This window comes from Macrobrachium nipponense, chromosome 10 (assembly GCF_015104395.2).
Source record: "Macrobrachium nipponense isolate FS-2020 chromosome 10, ASM1510439v2, whole genome shotgun sequence".
NCBI classification, from domain to species: Eukaryota; Metazoa; Arthropoda; class Malacostraca; order Decapoda; family Palaemonidae; genus Macrobrachium; species Macrobrachium nipponense.
Window position 1 is genome coordinate 47,958,467 of NC_087204.1, and position 21,409 is coordinate 47,979,875.

The 21,409-nt window shown below is 38.5% G+C and overlaps 1 protein-coding gene and 1 long non-coding RNA gene across 12 annotated transcripts in view; one reads left to right on the forward strand and one right to left on the reverse strand.

The window, feature by feature from the left end:
• Positions 1–21,409, forward strand: part of LOC135223607 (uncharacterized) — a 33,458-nt gene that overhangs the window by 8,099 nt on the left and 3,950 nt on the right. Inside the window, exon 2 of one of the 2 annotated variants that reach the window (XR_010316537.1) lies at positions 1,271–3,332. This is a non-coding gene — a long non-coding RNA (uncharacterized LOC135223607). Of the gene's footprint in view, positions 1–1,270; positions 3,333–21,409 lie in introns of those variants that run through there. The other variant, XR_010316538.1, reaches the window with a different exon arrangement.
• LOC135223606 (ankyrin repeat and fibronectin type-III domain-containing protein 1-like) overlaps positions 17,356–21,409 on the reverse strand; it is a 682,119-nt gene continuing 678,065 nt past the window's right edge. For all 10 annotated transcript variants that reach the window (XM_064262185.1, XM_064262189.1, XM_064262193.1 and 7 more), the window contains one exon: positions 17,356–19,373. In XM_064262185.1, the coding sequence (XP_064118255.1) occupies positions 17,453–19,373 (1,921 nt within the window). In that variant the 3' untranslated portion in view covers positions 17,356–17,452. The remainder of the gene's footprint in view (positions 19,374–21,409) is intronic.

The following is a 21,409-nucleotide window of genomic DNA, read 5'->3' on the forward strand; positions in this document are numbered from 1 at the left end:
CAAAAATTAGTACTTTTTTCTTGCAAGAGGTTATAAGTTGAGCTTCGGATGGTTCTTCATTGCTTTCGGAGCCTTCGAGTTCTTTGAGTCCAAGGGCGCATAATATCAGGGGATGGCTACTTCGGTTTTCTTGAGGAATTTTTTGTTTTGGCGATCTTGGAGGCGGCTGCTTGGAAGTCGGTGTCAGTTTTCATGACGTTCAACCTTACAGATATTCAGTTTTCTTCAGAGAAGGGTTACTTGCTGGGTCCTTTTGTTGGTGCCAACTCAATTTTATACTGTAATTAGCTTTCTGTCATTAGGGTGTTAAGGATTTAGGTAGTAGTCAGTGGTAGTCTAAATGAACTTTAGTCTGTTGTTCAGGGTTCATATTGAATGTATTTTGTTTTTACATCTTTGAGGTTAGGCAGATCCTGATGGTTATGTTGGAATGTCTTCAACTTCAGCACAGTCACCTGTGTCAGTGAGCAGTAGAGTACTTGAAGGCCCTGCACACACAACTTCTCCTCCAGACATGAGAGGCTGGATAGCCACATGGGAGGTTTGACTTTTTCCCCCTCGATACATGAGAGGTATAGAATACCACATATGAGGTACTTCTGGCTCAGACGATATCTTAGACACGAGACTGATGTTGCGGTACTCTCTCTGAAAGCATCCTCTCTTACCGAGTTGGATAACTAGGTGATGAAACACATTTACACACAGTACGTTGATAATGAGTTACCTGCTTATTCTCTGTTAACAGGTAAGGCTGAATTAGATTGATCCCACCTCCTTTAAATTTTGTTAATCGGGCTAATTCAGGTGTTCAGGGAATGTATTGCAATATGAAGTTTTCATAATAAGACTAATATTGTAATACTTACCTGAACACCTGAATGATTCCCACCCTCCTCCACACTTCAGTTTTGATAGTGAGTGACTCAATTGGGGATGTCGGCCTCTGTTGGGCCAATATTTGCTGCAGTAGTCATTATTTTTGGCAACAGCAAAGAGTTAGTTATATTTTTTTATTTTACCTTCTCTTTGTGTGTAAATTTATGGGGATATAGTTCGGGCTGGTCAGTGACCAGGGTTAGTTCAGGTGTTCAGGTAAGTATTACAATATTAGTATTATTATGGAAACTTCATATTTTGTAAGTTCACACCACACATTGATAATTAATTGTTGTGACACAGCTTTCTTTTAAAAAGTTTAGCATGTGTGTGCTACAATTTTACAGTGTATGGAAATATTTTTACATGTTTTCTTTATCTCTTTCAACAGGTCAAATTCAATGTTCGGGAAGATAAAGGTAGTGACTGTATATATATGGAATGTGAGGGAATTGGCTTGCTACCAAAACGGCGATAAGGTAAACATCCAAGATAAGTAGAGGATTGTTCTTAGCTATGTTGGTTAATCTCATTCATTATGATTCCTTGCTATTATGGTAGCAATTGTTAAAAACCAATAATTTTTCACATTATTTTCTGTATTTATTTTAGTATTTTTCCAACATTTTTTATGAAGTCCTCCACAATTTATTTGTGGCAGTTGGTGGTGAGGTTTGTTAGAACAGTTCATTTATTATACAACAGAAAAATTACATGAAAGGGGAATAATAATTATAGCTATATCAGAAGCATACTAATTGTGCCCAATAATTTTGACAATGCACATGATGATCATAGTAATCTTGTTCAGGATCATTTTTACTTTCAAGAAAGTATCAGCTTCGTAATTTTGCTTTAGTGTTATCAAATTGACCATGTTAGTGTCACTTCAAGACTAAAGATAAAAATATTTTCAAAGTGATATTGTGAGAATTGGGTCGTAAATGTTGGAATAAGCATCAGGTTCCATTTTAAACAGTAGACAGCAATCTATTAATATACCACTTTGTAATGTTGCCACTAATTTTGGCCTCATGATCATGAACAAATTGCAAAGGTCTGAATGCTCTGTTAGAATTAGACTACCCTAGAAGGTAGTCTGTCAAACATATGTAATTCCAGGCTAGTTGGTACTGTACACTTTATAATATACGTACTTCAATGCTAGAAAAGCTGTACTCAGCTTTCAAGTTTATTCCTCCATGAAAGTTATTACAAAGTTTTGACATTCAAGTTGCTGTGGAAACAGTATTCACATATTAGATACTTTAGGGTTCCATAACCCTTTATAAGCTGATAATTGATGGTTTTGCACAAACAGTTAAATATATTGCATTCTTTAGATTGATGTGTTTCCTTTTTGGTATGATGATAATATACATAGACAGTATTTAGGTTACAGAATAATGTTTTATATACTTATGTAAATATTACATCTTGTAAAGTATTTTACTTAATTAATTATCATTTATGATATAGCCAAGGTATATTGGATATGTCTCATCTTTTTTACTAAAATATTCTTTTTTTTAATGATGATTCCTTGGATAAAGGAAGTAAAGCATAATGTGTAAGTTAATTTTGAAGTTATAAAACATGAAATTGTCATTATTTTTGGTAACAGCAAAGAATCAGTTATCTATTTTATTTTACCTTCTCTTGCTCCTGTTAAAAATTTTTTCAAGGATAAAACTGCTGCATTTGTTTTTCCATTTGTGTGTTTTCCACTTCAGAATTTACTGCAGTGTCTGTTGCACTTATTTGAGTTGCTTGCAAGTTTTCAAAAGTAAAGTTTATATAGTTTAAAGAAATGACTGCATAATTTGGAGAGGTGTTACTTTGAAGAAAATAACAGCAGAATGGGGACCTCCTGTAATAGATATTACTGGAGTTGGTTCTTTTTGTCATCTGTGATGACTTTGCACTGAATTTTATGCTTCTAGTTAAACTTTGAAGTACAGCAATGAATGTATTCTTAAAATTCTTGCTGTATATAGTAAGATTATCAATGTTGAATATTTTTTTCTGTTTGTTGTTTTGTAAAATGTTATACTCTTTGGAAGAGTCATTATCAGGTGTCATTATCTACTAATAGAATGGTATTTAATACATAATAATAAATGAGGCTACCTGAGTGTTGAAGTTAAAGTGATTCCAGTTTTAACTGAAGCAGTATTTTGTAACACTCAAAGTGCAGTAGTATAGTGCAGCGTTAATGGTATGTATTTGATGTTTCCATATTATATCTCTTAATACAATAACATTATTCACCTATAAGCGCAAGTATTATTGTAACTGTGATATTGTAATGTGAGAAGTACTGTTACAGTGTTCTCTTCCTATACAGTAATAGACATCTTGTAGTGTATTTTCATTACTAATATCAATAACTTGCATGCAAAAGGGCTCAGTTCCTTGTGCTGATATTTTAAAAATATAGTAATCAAACCGGCTGTTGATGAATTTCTCCTCCTCCTGCTTATGTCTGGCTTTTATGTGATCATTGTAATACTTTTAGTATATTTATCCAATTCTTAGTAAGGAAAGTGTCACTCGCTGTTTTACTAGTTGAAGCAGTTGTTTAATATACAGATTGTCTGCATTAACCATGAATAAGGGCAGTAATACAAAATTTTCAATACACAAAAGAAATGTCAAGACTGTATACCAAGTAAGGTAAGAGCCTCATAGTTATAAAATTATCTCAACTTTGGAATTTTCTTGGTTTCATGTGCGGTATGGGCTTGTTTGTGTGTCAAATGGCAAGTAGTTGTTATTTGTGATGCACTTGACATTTTAATTGATACCCAGCATGGCTGATTAGTTCAGGAGTTCATGTAAATTCAGAGAATTTACCTAGTCTCCCATGGTGATGAAATTAAGATTCCAAACTAATCAATAAGCAGCCTTGCATAAAAGCTTAGTATTGTAGTTCACCATGAAATGAACAGGACAGTAACTGTTTTTCATAACTATTTAAAATAATGTTGTTTAAGGGACAGTTGGTTCACATTTACCATAGACTTTCGTAGGGTTTCCCAAAGTGCTTGCTGATATTGAGTTCTAAAAATTGTAGCAGCATAAAGGTAAAGTACTCGGACAGATAAGTAGGAAGAGAAAAAGGGATACATTTCAGAGTAAAAATTCCAGCTTGGGTTTAAGAGAGATCCTGTAAAAAGGGATTTTGACGTAAGGAAAAATCTATTTCTGGGCGATTGGTTCGTGTCGCCAGCGAAATCCCGCTCTGCCCATCCCAACGCTCAAGATTGTCTGCTAACTTCAGGATGGCCACCAGAGGCGCAGCAGTCGGCAGCATGGGATGGAGTAGTAGTAGTTGCTGCCCACTCTGTGGGTCGGCTCCCCTCTAGTGGGGGTTTTGCAGTGGGAGATTTCTATTGGCAAGTGGTTCGTGGTAGTGGTCTCACTCGCCATAGTGTTCATACCGACACCCTCTTGGAGGGTGAGCGAGTCAGTAGTACTGACCTTTTCTTTATTTTATTTATTCTCTGGTATGTGTTAGTACATTTACCTTAGAAATAATGGATTAAAGGATATTTCGCTGGCGACACGAACCAATCGCCCAGAAATAGATTTTTCCTTACGTCAAAATCCCTTTTCTGGGCTCAGTTCGTGTCGCTGCGCGAAATCGTACCAGAGAAATAGCACAAGATTGTAAAGAAAAAAAAAATAAAAAATAAAAAAAAAATAAAACAGACAAAAAAGGGTCTCAATAAAAGATAACATAAAATGAAAAAATATAATTGCTAATAGATATACATATACACAATGATACAGAATAGAAATATTACTTAAAATTAACTTAAGGTTAATAATATTTCTTAAAATTAACTTAAATTTAACATATATATACAGGGCTTACATGGAATATATGTTGAGCTTAACATTTGTGTATAGTTAATATGTACAAAGTAATTAAAGCAATTATAATAATAAATTGAATAGAACAAACTTCGACAATAATATAATAAAGAAATGTATATGACTTAGTATACAAAACCCGTAACCATTGTAAATAAGATGTGTCACCCTAGCATAAAAATAAGGGGATCACATCAAAGAGATCATTATATACAATCAATTGTGAGTGACCCTAGCAAAAAAATAAGGGGCACCCACTACACCATCATAAGAGCAGCTAAGACTCAAGGTAAACGTAGATGAACATGGCAGGTATAGACAAACTGTTGGGTGAGATAGGTAGAAAGGAGAACTGGGTCTTCTACTAAAGATTAAGCAGAGTCGGGGGAAACTATGTTACCCGCCGCAACTGCTGAAAATTTCAGAGCTTCCAAGGACTTTAAGTAATGACGCTTAAATACTGTCGGCGATTTCCATCCGGTATACTTTTTTAAATCATCGAAATTCATGTGTTGGAAATAGTTAATTGAGGTGGCAACTGCCCTGACATCATGTGCTTTAGGGAAGGAATCAGGATTGGCTTGCTTAATAAAGTACAGGATCTGTTGCCTGATACCTTTAATAGATAAAGTACCACCTTTTTCTCTCTTAAAGAGAGGACCCGATGAGGATGAGGATGTCCTGGACAGAAAGGCTCGTAAGGTCGATACTGGACAAAGAGAAATATCTTGTGGAAGGGGTACAACCTTCCACGGTTCCCACCTCATCAAAGGATCTTCATTCTTTGCTATAAAACTACGTTCCGGAGAAAGTAGAACTTCCCCTGTGGGAAGAAATTCAACATGATTCGGATCTCTGGATAACGCCGACAGTTCTGAAATTCTAGCTCCTGAAGCCAAGCTTAATAAAAATAGAGTTTTTCTTAAGAGCATTATAAATGAACATGTCGTATTATCTGTTTCTGAAGCCAGCTTTAGAACATCATTTAAGAACCACGATACTGACGTAGGCCTCACTGAAGGTCTAAGTCTAGCACAAGCCTTGGGAATAGACGAGAAGTAAGAGTCTGTCAAGTCTATGCTGAAACCGAGTTGAAAAATCTTTTTCAAGGCTGACTTGTTTGTCGTAATAGTGCTAGCTGCTAAGCCTTTTTCAAATAAAGATCTGAAAAAGGATATAGCTGAATTGATTGTCATGATTCTAATATCTGATTCTCTCAGGAGGTTGCTAACTTTTGGACTGCAGCATCATACTGTCTCAAAGTTGAATCTCTTTTATCAGATTCCAAGAAAAGAATATTTCGAGGATCAATATTCGCATCTCTTTTAGCCGCAAACTTCATGAAGTCCATAAAGTTAGGGTTTTGAGAATTCCTGAGGAAGCGAACACAGTCTTCGTTTGTACTGACTGGGAGAGCCTGGGATTGGGAATTCGAAGAGGACAAAGACCCAGTTCCAGAATGAGAGGGTACCAATTGCTCTTCGGCCAGTCTGGGGCTACTAGAGCTACTTGACCCTTGAACGTCCTGAGTTTGTTCAGTACCTTCAGGAGAAGATTCACTGGAGGAAAGACATAAATCTTCTCCCAGTTGTTCCAGTCTATGGACAGGGCGTCCGTGGCATAGGCCAGAGGGTCCAGGTTGGGGGCCACATAACATGGGAGTTTGTGGTTCGCTTGGGATGCGAATAGATCCACTTGTAAACCTGGAACCCTCCGGAGAATCCATTGGAACGAACTGTTGTCCAGTGACCATTCCGACTCCAGAGGAACTGATCGGGATAGAGCATCTGCTATGACGTTTCTCACTCCAGCTATATGGGTGGAGGAGAGGTGCCAACTGAACTTGTCCGCCAGGGAGAAGTTGGCTACCATGACATGATTCAGATGCTGTGACTTGGAGCCTCCCCTGTTTACACAATGGACTACCACTGCGCTGTCTAAAACTAGCTTTATGTGGGAGTTCTTTGGCGGACGTAACCTTTTTAGCGTCAAGAACACTGCCATTGCTTCCAGTACATTTATGTGAAGCTGACGGAACTGGGGTGACCAGGTTCCTTGAACCATCTTGAAACTGAGAATATCCTCCCAGCCGCTTAATGAAGCGTCCGTGTGGATGGTAATCCCCGGAGGAGGAAACTGAAGGGGTACTGATATTGACAGGTTCTTGACTTTTGACCAAGGACGTAGACGACTTCCGCCAGAATCTGAGGGACTGATGATAATTTGTCCCTGGACCTGACATTTGCTCGTGAGCGCCAGATTCTGGTTAGGTCTTTCAGTTTGGCTTTCATCAAGATGTTTGTCACTGATGCAAATTGAAGTGAACCCAGAATCCTTTCCTGGGTTCTCCTTGAAGCAAGTTTGTGTCCTAGAAATTGCTTTACTGACTTCGCTATTTCTTTTCTCTTGGCTGATGGAATCGACAGAGTATGGGAGGATAGATTCCATTGAATGCCCAGCCACTGAAAGTTTGACTCCGGAGTGAGTCTCGATTTTGTCCTGTTTATCTTGAACCCTAGATATTCCAGGAACTGGATTACTTTCAGTGTTGCTTTGCGACATTCCTCGACTGTTGGAGCCCAAATTAACCAATCGTCGAGATACGCTACTACCATTATCCCTTGCGATCTTAGTTGTTGGACGACCACTTCCGCCAACTTCGTGAACACCCTGGGTGCCACGTTCAGACCGAAGGGAACTACCTTGAAGGCGAATGCTTGATCTCCTATCTTGAAGCCCAGATAAGGGCGAAAGTGTCTTGCAATAGGGATATGATAGTATGCGTCTGTAAGATCGATAGAGGTGGTGACGGCCCCACGGGGAAGTAAGGTCCGCACCTGCGAGATGGTGAGCATCTTGAACTTGTCGCAGCGAATGGCCAAGTTTAAACGGGACAAGTCTAAGATTACCCTTCTTTTTTGTGAGCCTTTCTTTGGAACGCTGAACAAGCGCCCTTGAAACTTTAATCTGTTGACTCTCGCTATTGCTCCTTTCTGAAGGAGGTTTCCTCCGCATACTCCGTCAATTCTTTGGATGGAAGTTGAAGGAAAGGTCTGGGTGGGGGCGGATTCGCCACCCAACTCCAACCCAGGCCTTTCGACACAATACTTTGTGCCCATTTGCTGAATCCCCACCGGTGGCGGAAGAGAAACAGCCTCCCTCCTACCTGGAAGTTCTCATTGTTGCTGGTAACCTCCGCGGCCTCCCCGGAAGTGTTTTCCTCTATTTTATGGGACCTTTCCTGATCCTCTCTTGACGAAAGGATCGCTTACCTCTGCCTCCCCTACCCGAGCGGTCATACTGCTGAAAGGCCTGGCCTTCGAACACTTGGTTGAAGGCTGGGGAGACAGCGTAAGAGGTGGAAGGTTGAGGCTGGGGGAAATCACATAGATAGGCTGTGATTGGGCCTTGGAGGTAGAGGGTTGGGCCGCCTGCACCAACGGAACAGCCGAAACAGGCTGGGCGAAGCGTTGCTGTTTCTTTTGGTAAGGCTGGAAACGTCTGGGTTTCCTCTGAGCCTTACACCTCACTGCTTGGTCTTGGCGTCTCTTTGCAGTGAGACCCCAACGATCCTTAAGGCTTTGGTTAAGCCTTGTAGCTTCCGCCTGGACCTCCCTTTTTACCATTGCATCTGGGGAAGAGATCTGCTCCCCAGATGTTTGATGAAAGCAACTTATTCGGTTCATGCCGAATAGTCGCTTCCTGGAGGACATGCTTCCGACAATTCGTTCTGGCTGTGGCGAACTCAAACATGTCAGACTGTACCGTTTGAGTCAGTGACTTGGTGATAAGCTTGAATAGTGGCTCGGAACCGTAAGCAATGGTAGCCACTTCTGTCATGGCCATGGAGTTAATAGACCTGGCTAGCCTAGACTTGGCCTCAAACTCCGCCTGAATGAGGCTGTCCGGAAGTCTAGGCAGCTTCTCACCAAACTGATCCATAGCACAGTCTGGTTTGAGTTTGTTGCCCGCCGAAAAAGTGTTGGGCAGGTCTTCCCACAATTCTCCGGTGAGGGAAGAAAAGGAGATGTGGGGTCCGCTTCCTTTAGCTGCGGTAACGACTCCCCCTTTTGGGCCGCTTGGGATAGTGACCGTAGCGATCTTGGTAAGGAAGGGAAGCGGAGTTCCCTCTTCCATTGTGAAAATGGTGAAGGGACTCTTAAAGGGTTGAATCTTCGTATTTGAACAATCCATGTCCTCTAAGCACCTGAGCCATTCTCTTTGAGCCTGGTCACGTGAATAGAGGGACTGTCTCTTTAGGGACCTTGTCATCTCGCGTCATGGCAGCGGCAGTGAGTCTGGCGTAGCCAATGAACGGCGGTTGTAGATCCTCCGGGTAGAACTCGAAGTCCTCAATCCTTCGAGTTCCACACTCCGGAATAGAAATAAGCCCGTCCTGGAAGGGGGCGTATGACGCCACCCTCCAGGGGTTATTCATAGAGAACGGAGGCAGAGAGTCATGAGGTGGAAGCTGAGCTATACCTGTGCCGAAAGGTGGGGGAGTAGCTAGCGGAGCCTGGCTCAGTTCGGCGATGATGTTATCCTGGGAGTTAATCCTGTCGGACAACCGGGAGAACATCTGCTCCATACTGTTTTTGAGAGACCGACCAAATCCCCCATGTGTTGCAACAGACCAGCATTGGGATCCAAAGCCGGAGCTGCTGCGGAGGGGGTGGTTTGGGTAACTCTGAACAGGTACCAAGGGAAGAGGAGAAACGGCTGACTCCGCCGGAGTATGTGATCTCTCCTTGGAAGATCTACTCCTTGAGGATTTGGAGCCGGACCCAGAAGCTCTAGACCTCTCTGCTCCGGGGTTCGTAGCCGGAGACTTGCGAGATGTTGACGCCGACGACGTCTTTTTGGACGACGACGACGTCTTACTTAGGGTTTTCACAACCGTCTGTCCTTTGACCTTAGGTCTTACGGAGCATCAGGAGAAGAATATAAAGGAGCTCAGCTCCTGTAAAGCCTTGGAAGGAAGCTGGAGAGTTAGCAGGAGTAGAAGACCCAGTGGCGCCCAAGGGAAGCCCTTGGGCGTCCAACGTACCTACCTCGACCAACAGGTCGTCAACACCTACCATTGGTTCAATATTTAGATCCAGTGTCGCGACTTCCGACGAGATGTCCTGGCCTGGTTCAGTCAACGAAGCGGCGAGCTTTTGCTGAATCGCCGCCATAGTCGGGGCTGCCTCTGCCGGGTCGACGTAACCCGTTGACTTGCCGCCGGGGAAGATCAGGACCGCCAACCTCTTCTCAAGGATGTAGGGCTGTCCCTTGGCGGCGTTCTTGCCAAAACCGCCGACCCAAGCCCGCAGGGTTGCCAGGGCGGTGTCTCTAACAGCGGGAGCCTGGAAGAGAGGGTATTTGTTAGTTTTAAGTTTAAACTTAAAATTAAAACTTAAGTAATAGGTTTAAACTAAAACATAGAGGATGCGAGATCCCATATAAAACAAGCTTAAGTTTAAAATAAGAGATTAAAATTAAACTTAAGAACTATAACCTTGTAGGGATTAGCGAACGGAGTTGGGAATACTTACCCCGTCTAAGAGCTGGCTCACCAGATCGTAGCAAATAGTGCAGGTCTCGTGAAACCAGACTTGAAGGTTCCCGTGCGGAGTCGCGCATGGAGCATGGGATCTGCAGACTTCATGCCCACAGGGGTCCTGGAGCATGGCATTGCATCCCGGATGCTCACAGTTGGTGGTCTGTAAGTGAAAAGATACATGAGCATCCTAAAAGATATCACTTACAGGCTATAGGCTAAAAGAACTCCGCTGCATGCCGGAGCGCGAAAAAATTTTGGGCATAACCCCTCCCTTACCGCCTAAATAGGCTAGAACCCCGGAGAGATCCGGTGTGAGTAGGCAACGGAGGGATTTGGCTTAAGGTAGCTTAAATTCAACTACTATAGTTTAAATAAATACTAATACTTAAACCTAAAGCCATAGAACGTACCGGACTAAATCCGGTGCGCGGCGGTGTTCGTGTCGCGATATCAGCGCGACGGGGTGGTTAGTAAAGACCAACTGTACGCCTGCAGTCCACCCGTCAGGGTGAACTAGCACCTTTCCACGTGGATGCCGGAGCTCCGGTAGATTAAAGAGCACTAGTAAGCTGGGAAAGGGCGAGAGGGCGAAACAGACTCGAGCTAGCAACGGAGCGACGGAGTAACGACGGAGGGGGGGAGGCCAGTCCCCCCCCCTTAGTCATCCGAGCGTGCCGTGAAGCCAGAGAGCGGTCGAGTCCAGTCTGGGTCTGTCCAGCCCCCCCTACTCCCTCCGCCTAGGGAGAGAGGGAGGCAGGCACGGGTATGTGGAGCGAGCGTGGACGGACCAACCCTCCCCCCCGGCCCTATGGAAGAGCGGGAGGAGGGAAAGGTGACTGGACAGGCGCCTGGCTGCTCCGTGATCACGTAGTGACCACGGAGCGGTAACATGTAATACAATGACACAATATAGCCTAGGATAAAGCAACCAACTAATCAGAGAGATGCTATAGAGAAGCAACCGAACTGAAGAGCGGAAGCAATAGTGGTGGATACCAATAATACATAACCTAGGCTACGTGAAATGCCAGACGCCGTAGGCTAACCTAAAACATAAATAATCAAAATCACTTAACGTAAAGAAAGAAAATAAATCAGTAGGAGAAAAAATCCAGGATTTGTACGACTAACTCGAAAGAAAGTCTACCACTCAAAGCTAGCCGGGGCCGATACTAAGAGCTGTGGCTAGGGTCTGGATGGAAGATGCCTACGCAAGGTGAAGAAGACATGCATGCATGACATAAACCCAGTAGGCTGGACCCCTAACATAAATAGATAACTAATAATAGAGCGTAAGGAAATAAGGGAAGGTTCTGGGTATGGAAGACCAAGAACGAACCCGCCACGAGGCAGAACCATGCTGCCATGCTTCCGACCTAGAGCCCGTATTTATACCTAAAAAACGGCAAATACGGACTCAAGGGCGGAAAAAACCAAATAGCAATAACAACTGATTACTTAACTTAGCTGCTGCGATGGCTGTACGCTCCATGACTAATAAATCCAAGATAGGGGCACAAAAAACACAGAGCAAAAAAGGGCACGTGTATACGCGGTGCGCTAACTGAAAAGGATGGCCACCAGAGGCGCAGCAGTCGGCAGCATGGGATGGAGTAGTAGTAGTTGCTGCCCACTCTGTGGGTCGGCTCCCCTCTAGTGGGGGTTTTGCAGTGGGAGATTTCTATTGGCAAGTGGTTCGTGGTAGTGGTCTCACTCGCCATAGTGTTCATACCGACACCCTCTTGGAGGGTGAGCGAGTCAGTAGTACTGACCTTTTCTTTATTTTATTTATTCTCTGGTATGTGTTAGTACATTTACCTTAGAAATAATGGATTAAAGGATATTTCGCGCAGCGACACGAACTGAGCCCAGAAATAAGTTTTCATCTTGTATGCTGCATATGTTGTTTTATGATCATTACTCAAAGCTGTCAAAGTGTTTTAGATGCTTGTGACAAGGAAAGGAGAACATTAAAAACCAGGCTGTAACCTACTTACTTAAAAGTGGAGTTCATTGGAACTTTACAATCTTTTTAACTGTGTTGCTTTTCCATGTGTGATGATCTGTTACTGTGAGTTGCTGTCTTGCATCCTTCCTGTTTTTCTTAGGATTATGTCAAGGGATGTAGCTACAGTTAGCTTATAAAGGGAAAATTTTGCTAGCAAATACCTTGACTGACTTTAAAAAAAAAAAAAAATTAGGCTCTCCAACCAGCACTGGCGCACTTTCAGCCATTTGATGCTTAGAATAGTGAAAAGAAGTTAGTGTGGTTTAAGTGATCAAGAAAATAAAGGAAATGAAGTACAAGGATCTAATTGTGTAGCTGGAAGAAACCCCCCTAGTTGCACTAAGATGTAATACTTAGAAGTGCTGGACAGCAAGATTCTGGTAAGTGTGATGATTATTTTGGCAAAAAAATTTTAGTTTTCATTTTACACATGTATAAATTTTACTCTTATGTTTTAGTTAACTTTAGTATAGTTGTTTACTCTTTGCTAATTTTGGGGACACCTAAGGTATAAAAAAATAAATGTTCTTAGACAACTGCCTGTAAAATATTTGAGAAAACAAATGATAGTTTAATTTATTAATTTACTAATAGTGGAGCTTTTCATAACTGAACAGGGTTTGAGAAGTCTCCTTAACTGGAGTGATAATGGTGTTCATTATCAAGGTTCAAAGACCTACTACTTCCTGGGAATGAATGAATGAATGATTGGAAGTTTTCTGGCATCCTGACATCGAAGGTCATTGACGCTGATACTTCCTGGGAAAAGAAAATATGGTATCGTCTGTCAGATTAATGAGAGAACTTTTTCAGATAAATTATTTTATTTTAACATCAAATATACTTGTACTATTTGATATTTACATAATTTAGATTTCCATATACAAGGTACATATGTATAATTTACACAACATTGCAATGAAATAACAGCACTTTTGTTTGTCTCTGACATAATTTCAGTGTAACTATAACATAAGCCAAAATTAAGATGAGCCTTGAAACTAGACTTTGGTCCTCATGTTTATATATAGAAAAACTAGTAGTGATTATTGGAAGAAAACCGATTTCACATTTTAATGGGAACTTAAGCCCACTACATTTACTGAAGGTATAAATACTGTACAGCACTATTGAAATTTTCTGTCCAAAAGTTAATTCAAGACATTGTTAACAAGCTCTCAAGTCTTAATCCATATAATCACTTAATGGAATTTACGTAGACTAGACAAACATAACTATGGTGTGGGGAAAATATAAATATCAAATGGGATACTCAGCATACGATTTAGGAATATTTGTCCAATAATCACAATTGATATATAATAGTCCACTGAAATATTCATATACAGTATATACTTACCGGTATGTCTTTACAAAAATTTACACTAATTTCTTCAAGTTTTAATGAGATCACCTCCAAAAGTGAAGTGCCATTTATTCCTCTGAGAATTATATAAAATGAAATTATCACCAACTCCAGGGGAATCACATTATCACATCTTCAGTATGAAAATATAAAACATGTTTGCAGTGATAGAAGTCTTAAGATCTAAACCTGCTGACCTGTACCTCAGAATTTTTTTTTTTATGGTAGACAACGGTGACAACCATCATGTCTCAGTGAATTTGCAGTTAAATTTATGCAAAGAAATGCAGTTTGTTTTAATCAGTTCCCAAAAATTTGGGTGTTTCAGAAATTACAGTACAGAAGTTTGTGCTCAATGTAAATTTTTGCTGTTTAGCTGATGTTATTGTTTCTTTCCCAGTCACTACCATCTGTTTCTCAAGTCTTCAGTATTTTAATATCATAAAATGTTTTAAAATTTAGATTTTGCATATTGTCTGACTGTTAGGTTATCTAAACAAACAAACAACATGAAAGCACATGGTATACTATTCACTGCTTGTCTCAAGTTGTTACTTTGATTCTTGTGAGTGACTACTGAGTATAATTTTTATATTTGCATAAAGAAATGAACAAGTTTTACTGAAATATTTCATTTATGCCGGAGAAAAACTATAGCCAAAAAAGAAGTAATTAGGGCAAATGCACTTGGCTAAAAATAAGAATTAAGAAAAAATAGTAGTATATGGACTATTTGGAATTTTTTTAAATCAACAAAGTAACCACACATTATAAATATGAAATCCATTCTCTTAGAAAATCAAATGTGCCCACTGCCTTTTTTTTATATGTATAACTACAGTACTTATATGTACCTAATACTATATTTGATATTTTAATAGTTTGGTTCATAATTAACGAAAATAATTTAGGACTTTGTTGGTGAATTTTACCATTTTGTTTTTGATACTGCATATTTTAAATTCAAAAGAAAAATTGTGTACGATATAAATTTTTTTACTTTCAAATTGAGATGTGTAAAGCTTTGTTACTGGTACACATAATCTTTGCAGTCTTGGCTCACAAATGGATGACAAAGGTAGATACTCTAAAGTATACTTTTATAAAGTAAAGATAACATGCTAAAAGTTGTCAACTTTCAAATGAAATTACATTGAATAAAGCCAAAATTACATTTGAACAAGCAGTTTTTGCAAACACTTCAGTAATTAAATGGATAATAACTACAAAGGGACCCAAGGTTAATAACAGCAAAGAAAGTAAACCCATTATACCCACTGTCCAAATTAGGTTTAAAATTTGTTTACAATTATTGTAATAATTGGATGTTGGGAAGATTCACTAAAAAGTACATGTTCACCATATCAGCTATAGTACCTAAATAATTTGTCCTTCACTTTTTTCTCAATGTACGTATGAAATTTGGCTTGCAGTTAGTATTTTCTTGCTTGCAGTGTCTGATTTTTTTTTTTCTTTTTTGAAAGTTGTCGAATAAATGTTAGGTTATTTTCATGCTATAGGACATTGTTCTTGTTAGAAAAATTGTCTTTGTCATTAAATTTTTAGAGTATACTTGATAATTTTTTTGTAGTTTTGAAAATTATAAACAATCATATCTGGGTCTTACAATGAAAAACAAACTCTGGTAATTAATTGCTCAAGGACACTGCTGAAGAATTAAATTAATAATTTTCATCACAAAAATATAAAACTCAGTCTCTCGTCCAGTAAAGGACTTGAGACTAATTCTCATTTTCTTGAGATCAGCACAAAGTTATTTCTGAACGTTACTTCAACATAATTTGAGGTACAAACGCAACTATTACCAAGTATTAAATATGAAATGAAGGTTTGTCTCAGTACTACAGTATTTGCTCTTACTGTACCACAAAGTGTGACATTCATGTAAATAATTGTACCTACATAGTAGTTTGCTTTCTTCGGGAATTCTGCTTACATTTATTAAGTACTCTTTTACATGAATAGCTACACCAAAAATAGTAAAATTACAATATACTGTGTTTATGAAAACTAATCACTACAAAAAACATTAATTCTGGAAATGTTACCTATGAACACATGAAAATTTTCAAAAGTTTAACAAATAACAGAACTCTTATTTACCAATCATGTTTTATATAATTGCCAATAAATTGCATAGATTTAGAGATATTGTCAGCAAGATGAGAAATTATAATGTTAATGATTGTAACATTTTTCTGGTGTGAAGTGCTGCGTTTCCCTTTTAGCATCTAGCATATCTGTGATTTTTGGTTTCACTGATGTTTTGTTATAGTATTTGTTTTACAGCTCAACAAAAATTTTACTTAAAGGAATAGAATATTTAAATTTTTAAATAAGCAGAATTTGCATTATAATTTCCGTGATAAGAGTTACAGTGTGTAAGAACAATGGTTTTTAAAACAAAAATGAAAATTTTATATGTTTTCATCACATAAATATAAATTAATTGTTTGTACTAGTAATTTTTGTTAAGGACAGTAATGCAGAATTTGTATATAATGCTACTTTAAAATTTGTTTGTTCATTGTAAATCCAGACCAGACCTTTTCAGTTTAGCTTAAGCATTAAATGACATGTACTGTATATTTATTTTCCATGTTTTTGAGATACTAAGTGAAATAACCAGTTTCCATGAAATGTTATTACTAATCACAATAATGAATGAAGTCTCACATGGGATCCATAGAACTGTTGTGAATAAGCACTTCCATTCTAAAGTATAAGGAGTACTGTAGGCGGTAATATTGGGAAAAGACCTAACTACTATTACCATTGATATTTTTCCAGTATCCAAATTTCACTTTTTATATACCAATATTGTGTTTTGTACTTTACAGAATACATTTTTTCAAATAATGGATAGATTTTGAATTATCTGTCTTGCACAGTAATCATCAGAACTTTGTAAGATGCTGTAATTTTTGTGTATTAAATCTGTTGAAAGTTACTAACCACCAATTACTGAAATATGTACTAGTACATTTAATTTGATGTTTACAATTCAGTGGTAATTTCACATTTCTATGTAGAAAATAATTTGACTATTATTATAAAGAAATTACCCATGTACCACACATTTTGTAGGTCGATGTCCAGGAATTTATTTACATTTACTGTATAGGCCCTGTATCGTTGCTCAGTTTTTTCTAATACAGTATTTAAGACTTCCTTAATTTTGTCAGTGCCACTTTTCTTTAATGGATAAAAAATTTTCAGTTTTCAAGGGATTTGAATTTTGGGTAGCATACGTAAGTTTAAAAAATATTGAAAAAAAATACCTCAGTAGATTTAAGTACATATGTTCATTTTTAATAGAGCAAGCAAACTTAAATACTGCATTGTGACCAACCTAATTTCATTAAAATATGTATAAGGCAAAAATTACCATGCATAATTAATTGCAAAAGTAAATGCAATATTAAACCCCAATAATTGAACCAGCCACACAGACATCTGAGGTTCTTGAAGCAGGACCAGCAGGGTTAAAAGTAAGATAGGGCAAACATATGGTGTAAATGTAAGGAAAACACTTGCATTTGTAAAACAAATTGCACCGAACATCTATCATATTTAACTAATAGTCTCTAATAACACCTTTGTATCTAGATACAGCACTAATTTGAATTTGTTCAAGGCCAAGAATAAAGACTGATCTAGAGATAATAGACACTTTCTTTTTATTTAAATAAATAAGTTAAACAGATTAGAATGGCAATGTTTTATGTAGTGGAATGTACAATGAATCAGAATTTTACAAGTAGGCAGAGTGTCTTGAATTGCTCTGCTCCAGGGCAGCTAGCACATCATGTCTGAGTCGTACGTACAGTTTACCTCTTATCCATGGATTTTGTAACTGAAGTGGCCTGAAATCATCTCTCAAACACCTTTCTCGTATACCAATCACAGCCACTAAAACAAAGTCTCTTAACCTATCATTTCCATATGTTGGACCACCTTTGCCTTTTAAAACAACAGCCATATTCAGCTGTTTTACCACTAAGTCTATCACTTCTCTAGCTGTTGTTCTAGGTGTTATCTGGAGTTTTACTGAGGTACCAGAAGCCAACCCTGTCTCATATGCTGCATAAACTTGAATAATTGCAGGTTCTTCACTACGCACAGCTCCCTCTAGTAACTCTTCACCTTCTGTGCTCCGCGCTTCACTTGTTTCACTTCGACCACTCATTAAACTTAAAGTGTCATTTTCATTTTCATTGGATGACAATGACCTTAAACTTGCATTCATACTAGAAAAAGAAGCTTCAGAGTCATGACTAAGACTACTTCCTGCCCTTTGAATATCAACATTCAAATTACTACCACTATAACGCTGGTGAAGGTCAAAACAACTACTTGTAGGGGATTTACTACTAGCAATGGTCTCTTCATATTCAACGTCTGCGTGTTTTGTTTTATTCGCTTGTTCTACGGACTCTAAGGACGACGAGCTCTGGTTTATTCTTGGGTCACTATTACAACACTTGGACTTCAAGCACCCCTCGTGAGTATCAAAAAATGCTGGTGCACTGGCCTTTCTAGGGGGATACTCGGTATCTACACATCGCTGCAAGTGATTTTCACTTCTAGAAGTAGGAAGGTCCCGACTGTACATCTTTCTTTCCCCACTGTAATCCATTTTTTCTGTTGTCCATGTCAGTAGTGGAACATTTTCATTTTGTTCTTCACCACTTAACAAACATTCATTTAGGGAATTATATGATTTACCACAACTCTGAGCATAGCCACTGCCACTTAGTAAACACTCTGCAGTTTTCGATTTATGGAATCTGGGTTCACACTTAACAGCAGCTCTAATGTTTTCAGAAGTTTTGGACTTCAACATTCTAGGCATTTCTGACTTCTTAGCAGTATAACTTACATCATCCTTCCTTAACCTTTTACTATCTGCACCATGTTGGAGGGACTCACTAGAACTATGAGTGTCATGTGATGATGAAGAGGAAGTCACAGGTATGTGAGAAGGAGAATGTTGTTGTACAGGCTGCTGAAGAGTAACGGATGGTAGCGGACAAGTTAACAAAGTTGCTAGTATGGCACCCGATGCTGCTTTATCACGAGCATATGTAATAGCATCCATAACCCACCGAAGCCCACGCCATATGACATCTAGTTGCTCTTGAAAACTCTGGAGCTGCCAAAGGCGATCACGTGTATAACTAATCTCCTCTTGGCTGAAGGCCTCTCTACTTGCATGTTGAGCCATCAATGTATCCATTTCCAGTATGTAAGAGAGGCGTGCATACCTTCCAATTAATTCTCTTTGGTAAGTGCCCATATGTATCATTTCAAATACTTGGAGAGGCATAGTTGTTAGTGAGGGTTGAGTTAAAAGAGCATCTTCTTGACCTGGTGCAGAACATACAGCATCAACAGGAGGCATAACAAGAAGAAAAGCTACATCTGGGCTTAATTCCAAAACCTCCTTGCAATACAGCCTGTGCTGTAGCTTGGCTTTTTCTTCCACTTCAAGCTGATTTAGTAGCTGATGAGCTGCTTGTCCCACTTGAGAATGCCATACAATTTGAGCAGGGGAAGGGGCATGTGGGAGAGAGGCAATCTCTCTTTCTATTTCCTCAGCATCCACTTCACTGCCGCTGGCACAGCGATCACCAGTGGCAGATTCCAAGCTCTGCAGCCATTCCCATTCCTCCCTGAAATAAATTTTGAATTTAGTTTTCATTGATATATTTTACCTATTGAGAGTTATTCCTACCAACCTTTACTAAAAATTTAGGAATTCTGGTCATAAACAGGTAGACTTTAATTTTATTATGTTAACCATGATTAAATTCAGTTTATACCACAAAGCACGATTAGTACATGGCACTTACAATCATGAGCAGAAATTTGTACACCATTGAGTCATACAATCACGAACAGAAATTTTTACACTATCGAGTCACAACCCACATAGAAAATAATTGTATGCACTACGCACAAAACCAAAACTGCTTAAAACATCTTTGACATATGGAACTTCCTTTATACAAATGTTGTAAGTATGAATGTAAACAGGGTAGAGAACATTGCCATAAGCCAAAAAATTATTCTTGTGTAAATTAACAAATTGTATCACCTCTATTAAGGCAAGTCCATACACATATCAAATTGAAACTTATGCTTAATTTGTATAATTAAATTGTGTCGGCTCTACAAAGCCAAATCCGTAAATACAAAAATTAAGTACTATATCATGTCGGTTTTTTTTTTTTTTTTTTTTTTTTTTTTTTTTTTTTTTTTTTTTTTTTTTTTTTTTTGTTTTTTTTTTTTTTTTTTTTTTTTTTTTTTTTTTTTTTTAAGGTATTTTTGATGGTAAAAAGCCAGAGATGGGTACTGCTGCTTGAAAAAAAAATTTGTCTTGCAAGAAAAAGTTTAAAATTTCATCTTGAAAGAGAAAAGTGAAATGATTCAGGAAATATGGAGGAAGGCAGGTAATTCCACCTTTTGAATATCGTGGAATGAAAAAAATGATCAGAATGAGTTGACCTGAAGTTTGTAACTTCTAAAGTGCAGAATCTGAAGGATCTTGGAAACTAGCAAGTATGAGATATTTTAAAACATTCTTATGACATCTGCATTAAAAAAAAAATCACATTTTCAGGATTAAGCCATATATGTCATTATCTTGACAAGCAGCAGCATGCCACAGATGCCAAACGATGGTGTCCTAGCATCATGAAGCTGAACAAACTCAACACTATCCTGACCAGCATTAATAATCTTTCTTTTGTCTTGAATAGTTAATATCTCTTTCTGTCTCATTTGCTTCTGAATTACTGTTGCGGAATGTTTTCAGTTTTCTTGCTTAATGATGGCATTTCTATTTAGGGTTTCCTTGATAACTTGCCGAACTGGTACTTTAAATTGCTTGACCGGCCAATATGTATATAGTGGTCACACAACCTACAATTATTTTTGCTTAGGCCTCTTTGTAACAGCATCATTTTCATAGTAAGGCTTACACCATTTCTTCTATGCAAGATGGTTCCACTTACAGAAAATACAACCCATTGCATTTTGCAATAAGAGACAACCTGGGATTGTCACAGAACTTGTTAACTAGGTAATTAATTGAGAAAGGCTTACACAAGCCACCTCTTTAGTCATTATACGATACAGGTTCAAGTGTGAAGGGTTATCTCCTGTTATAAAAGGCTGTGGTTTGATTACTTAAGAAATATAGACAGCACTGAAAATTTGTTGTGTTATTATTATAAAGTACACCAATTCTTACTGTTCTCCCAAAATTAATGAGTTAAAGCTGTTACCACTGTATTGCCATTCACCTTTCAAATGAGCATGTTCTTTAAATGTAATACGAGACATTTTTAATCAATGTTGTATTTTTGTTTATTTTTCACAACTAACAAACCTGATGTCTTTCATGTATGGGTTAAATCTCTCCAGTGCACCTGGATCCAATTAAAAATACAAAAAGGTTTTTGTGGCATGGTGTATCAGCCAATGGGGAGAGAGAGTAGGCAGTCCCTGACTTCTTTGCTCCTATTTATACACAGTCACCAGTTCTCTCTCAAACCACCTTCAAGCAAGGCATATGCTGCCCTTTCTACCATAAAAGCTGGTTTTCTACGCATTTCGTGTTCTTTCTATGCTTTGTCAGTCTGGTTTTTTCATTCTGTTTTTTGTTTGTGTGTTTCGGTGATATATTTTGATTATCTGTGTGTAG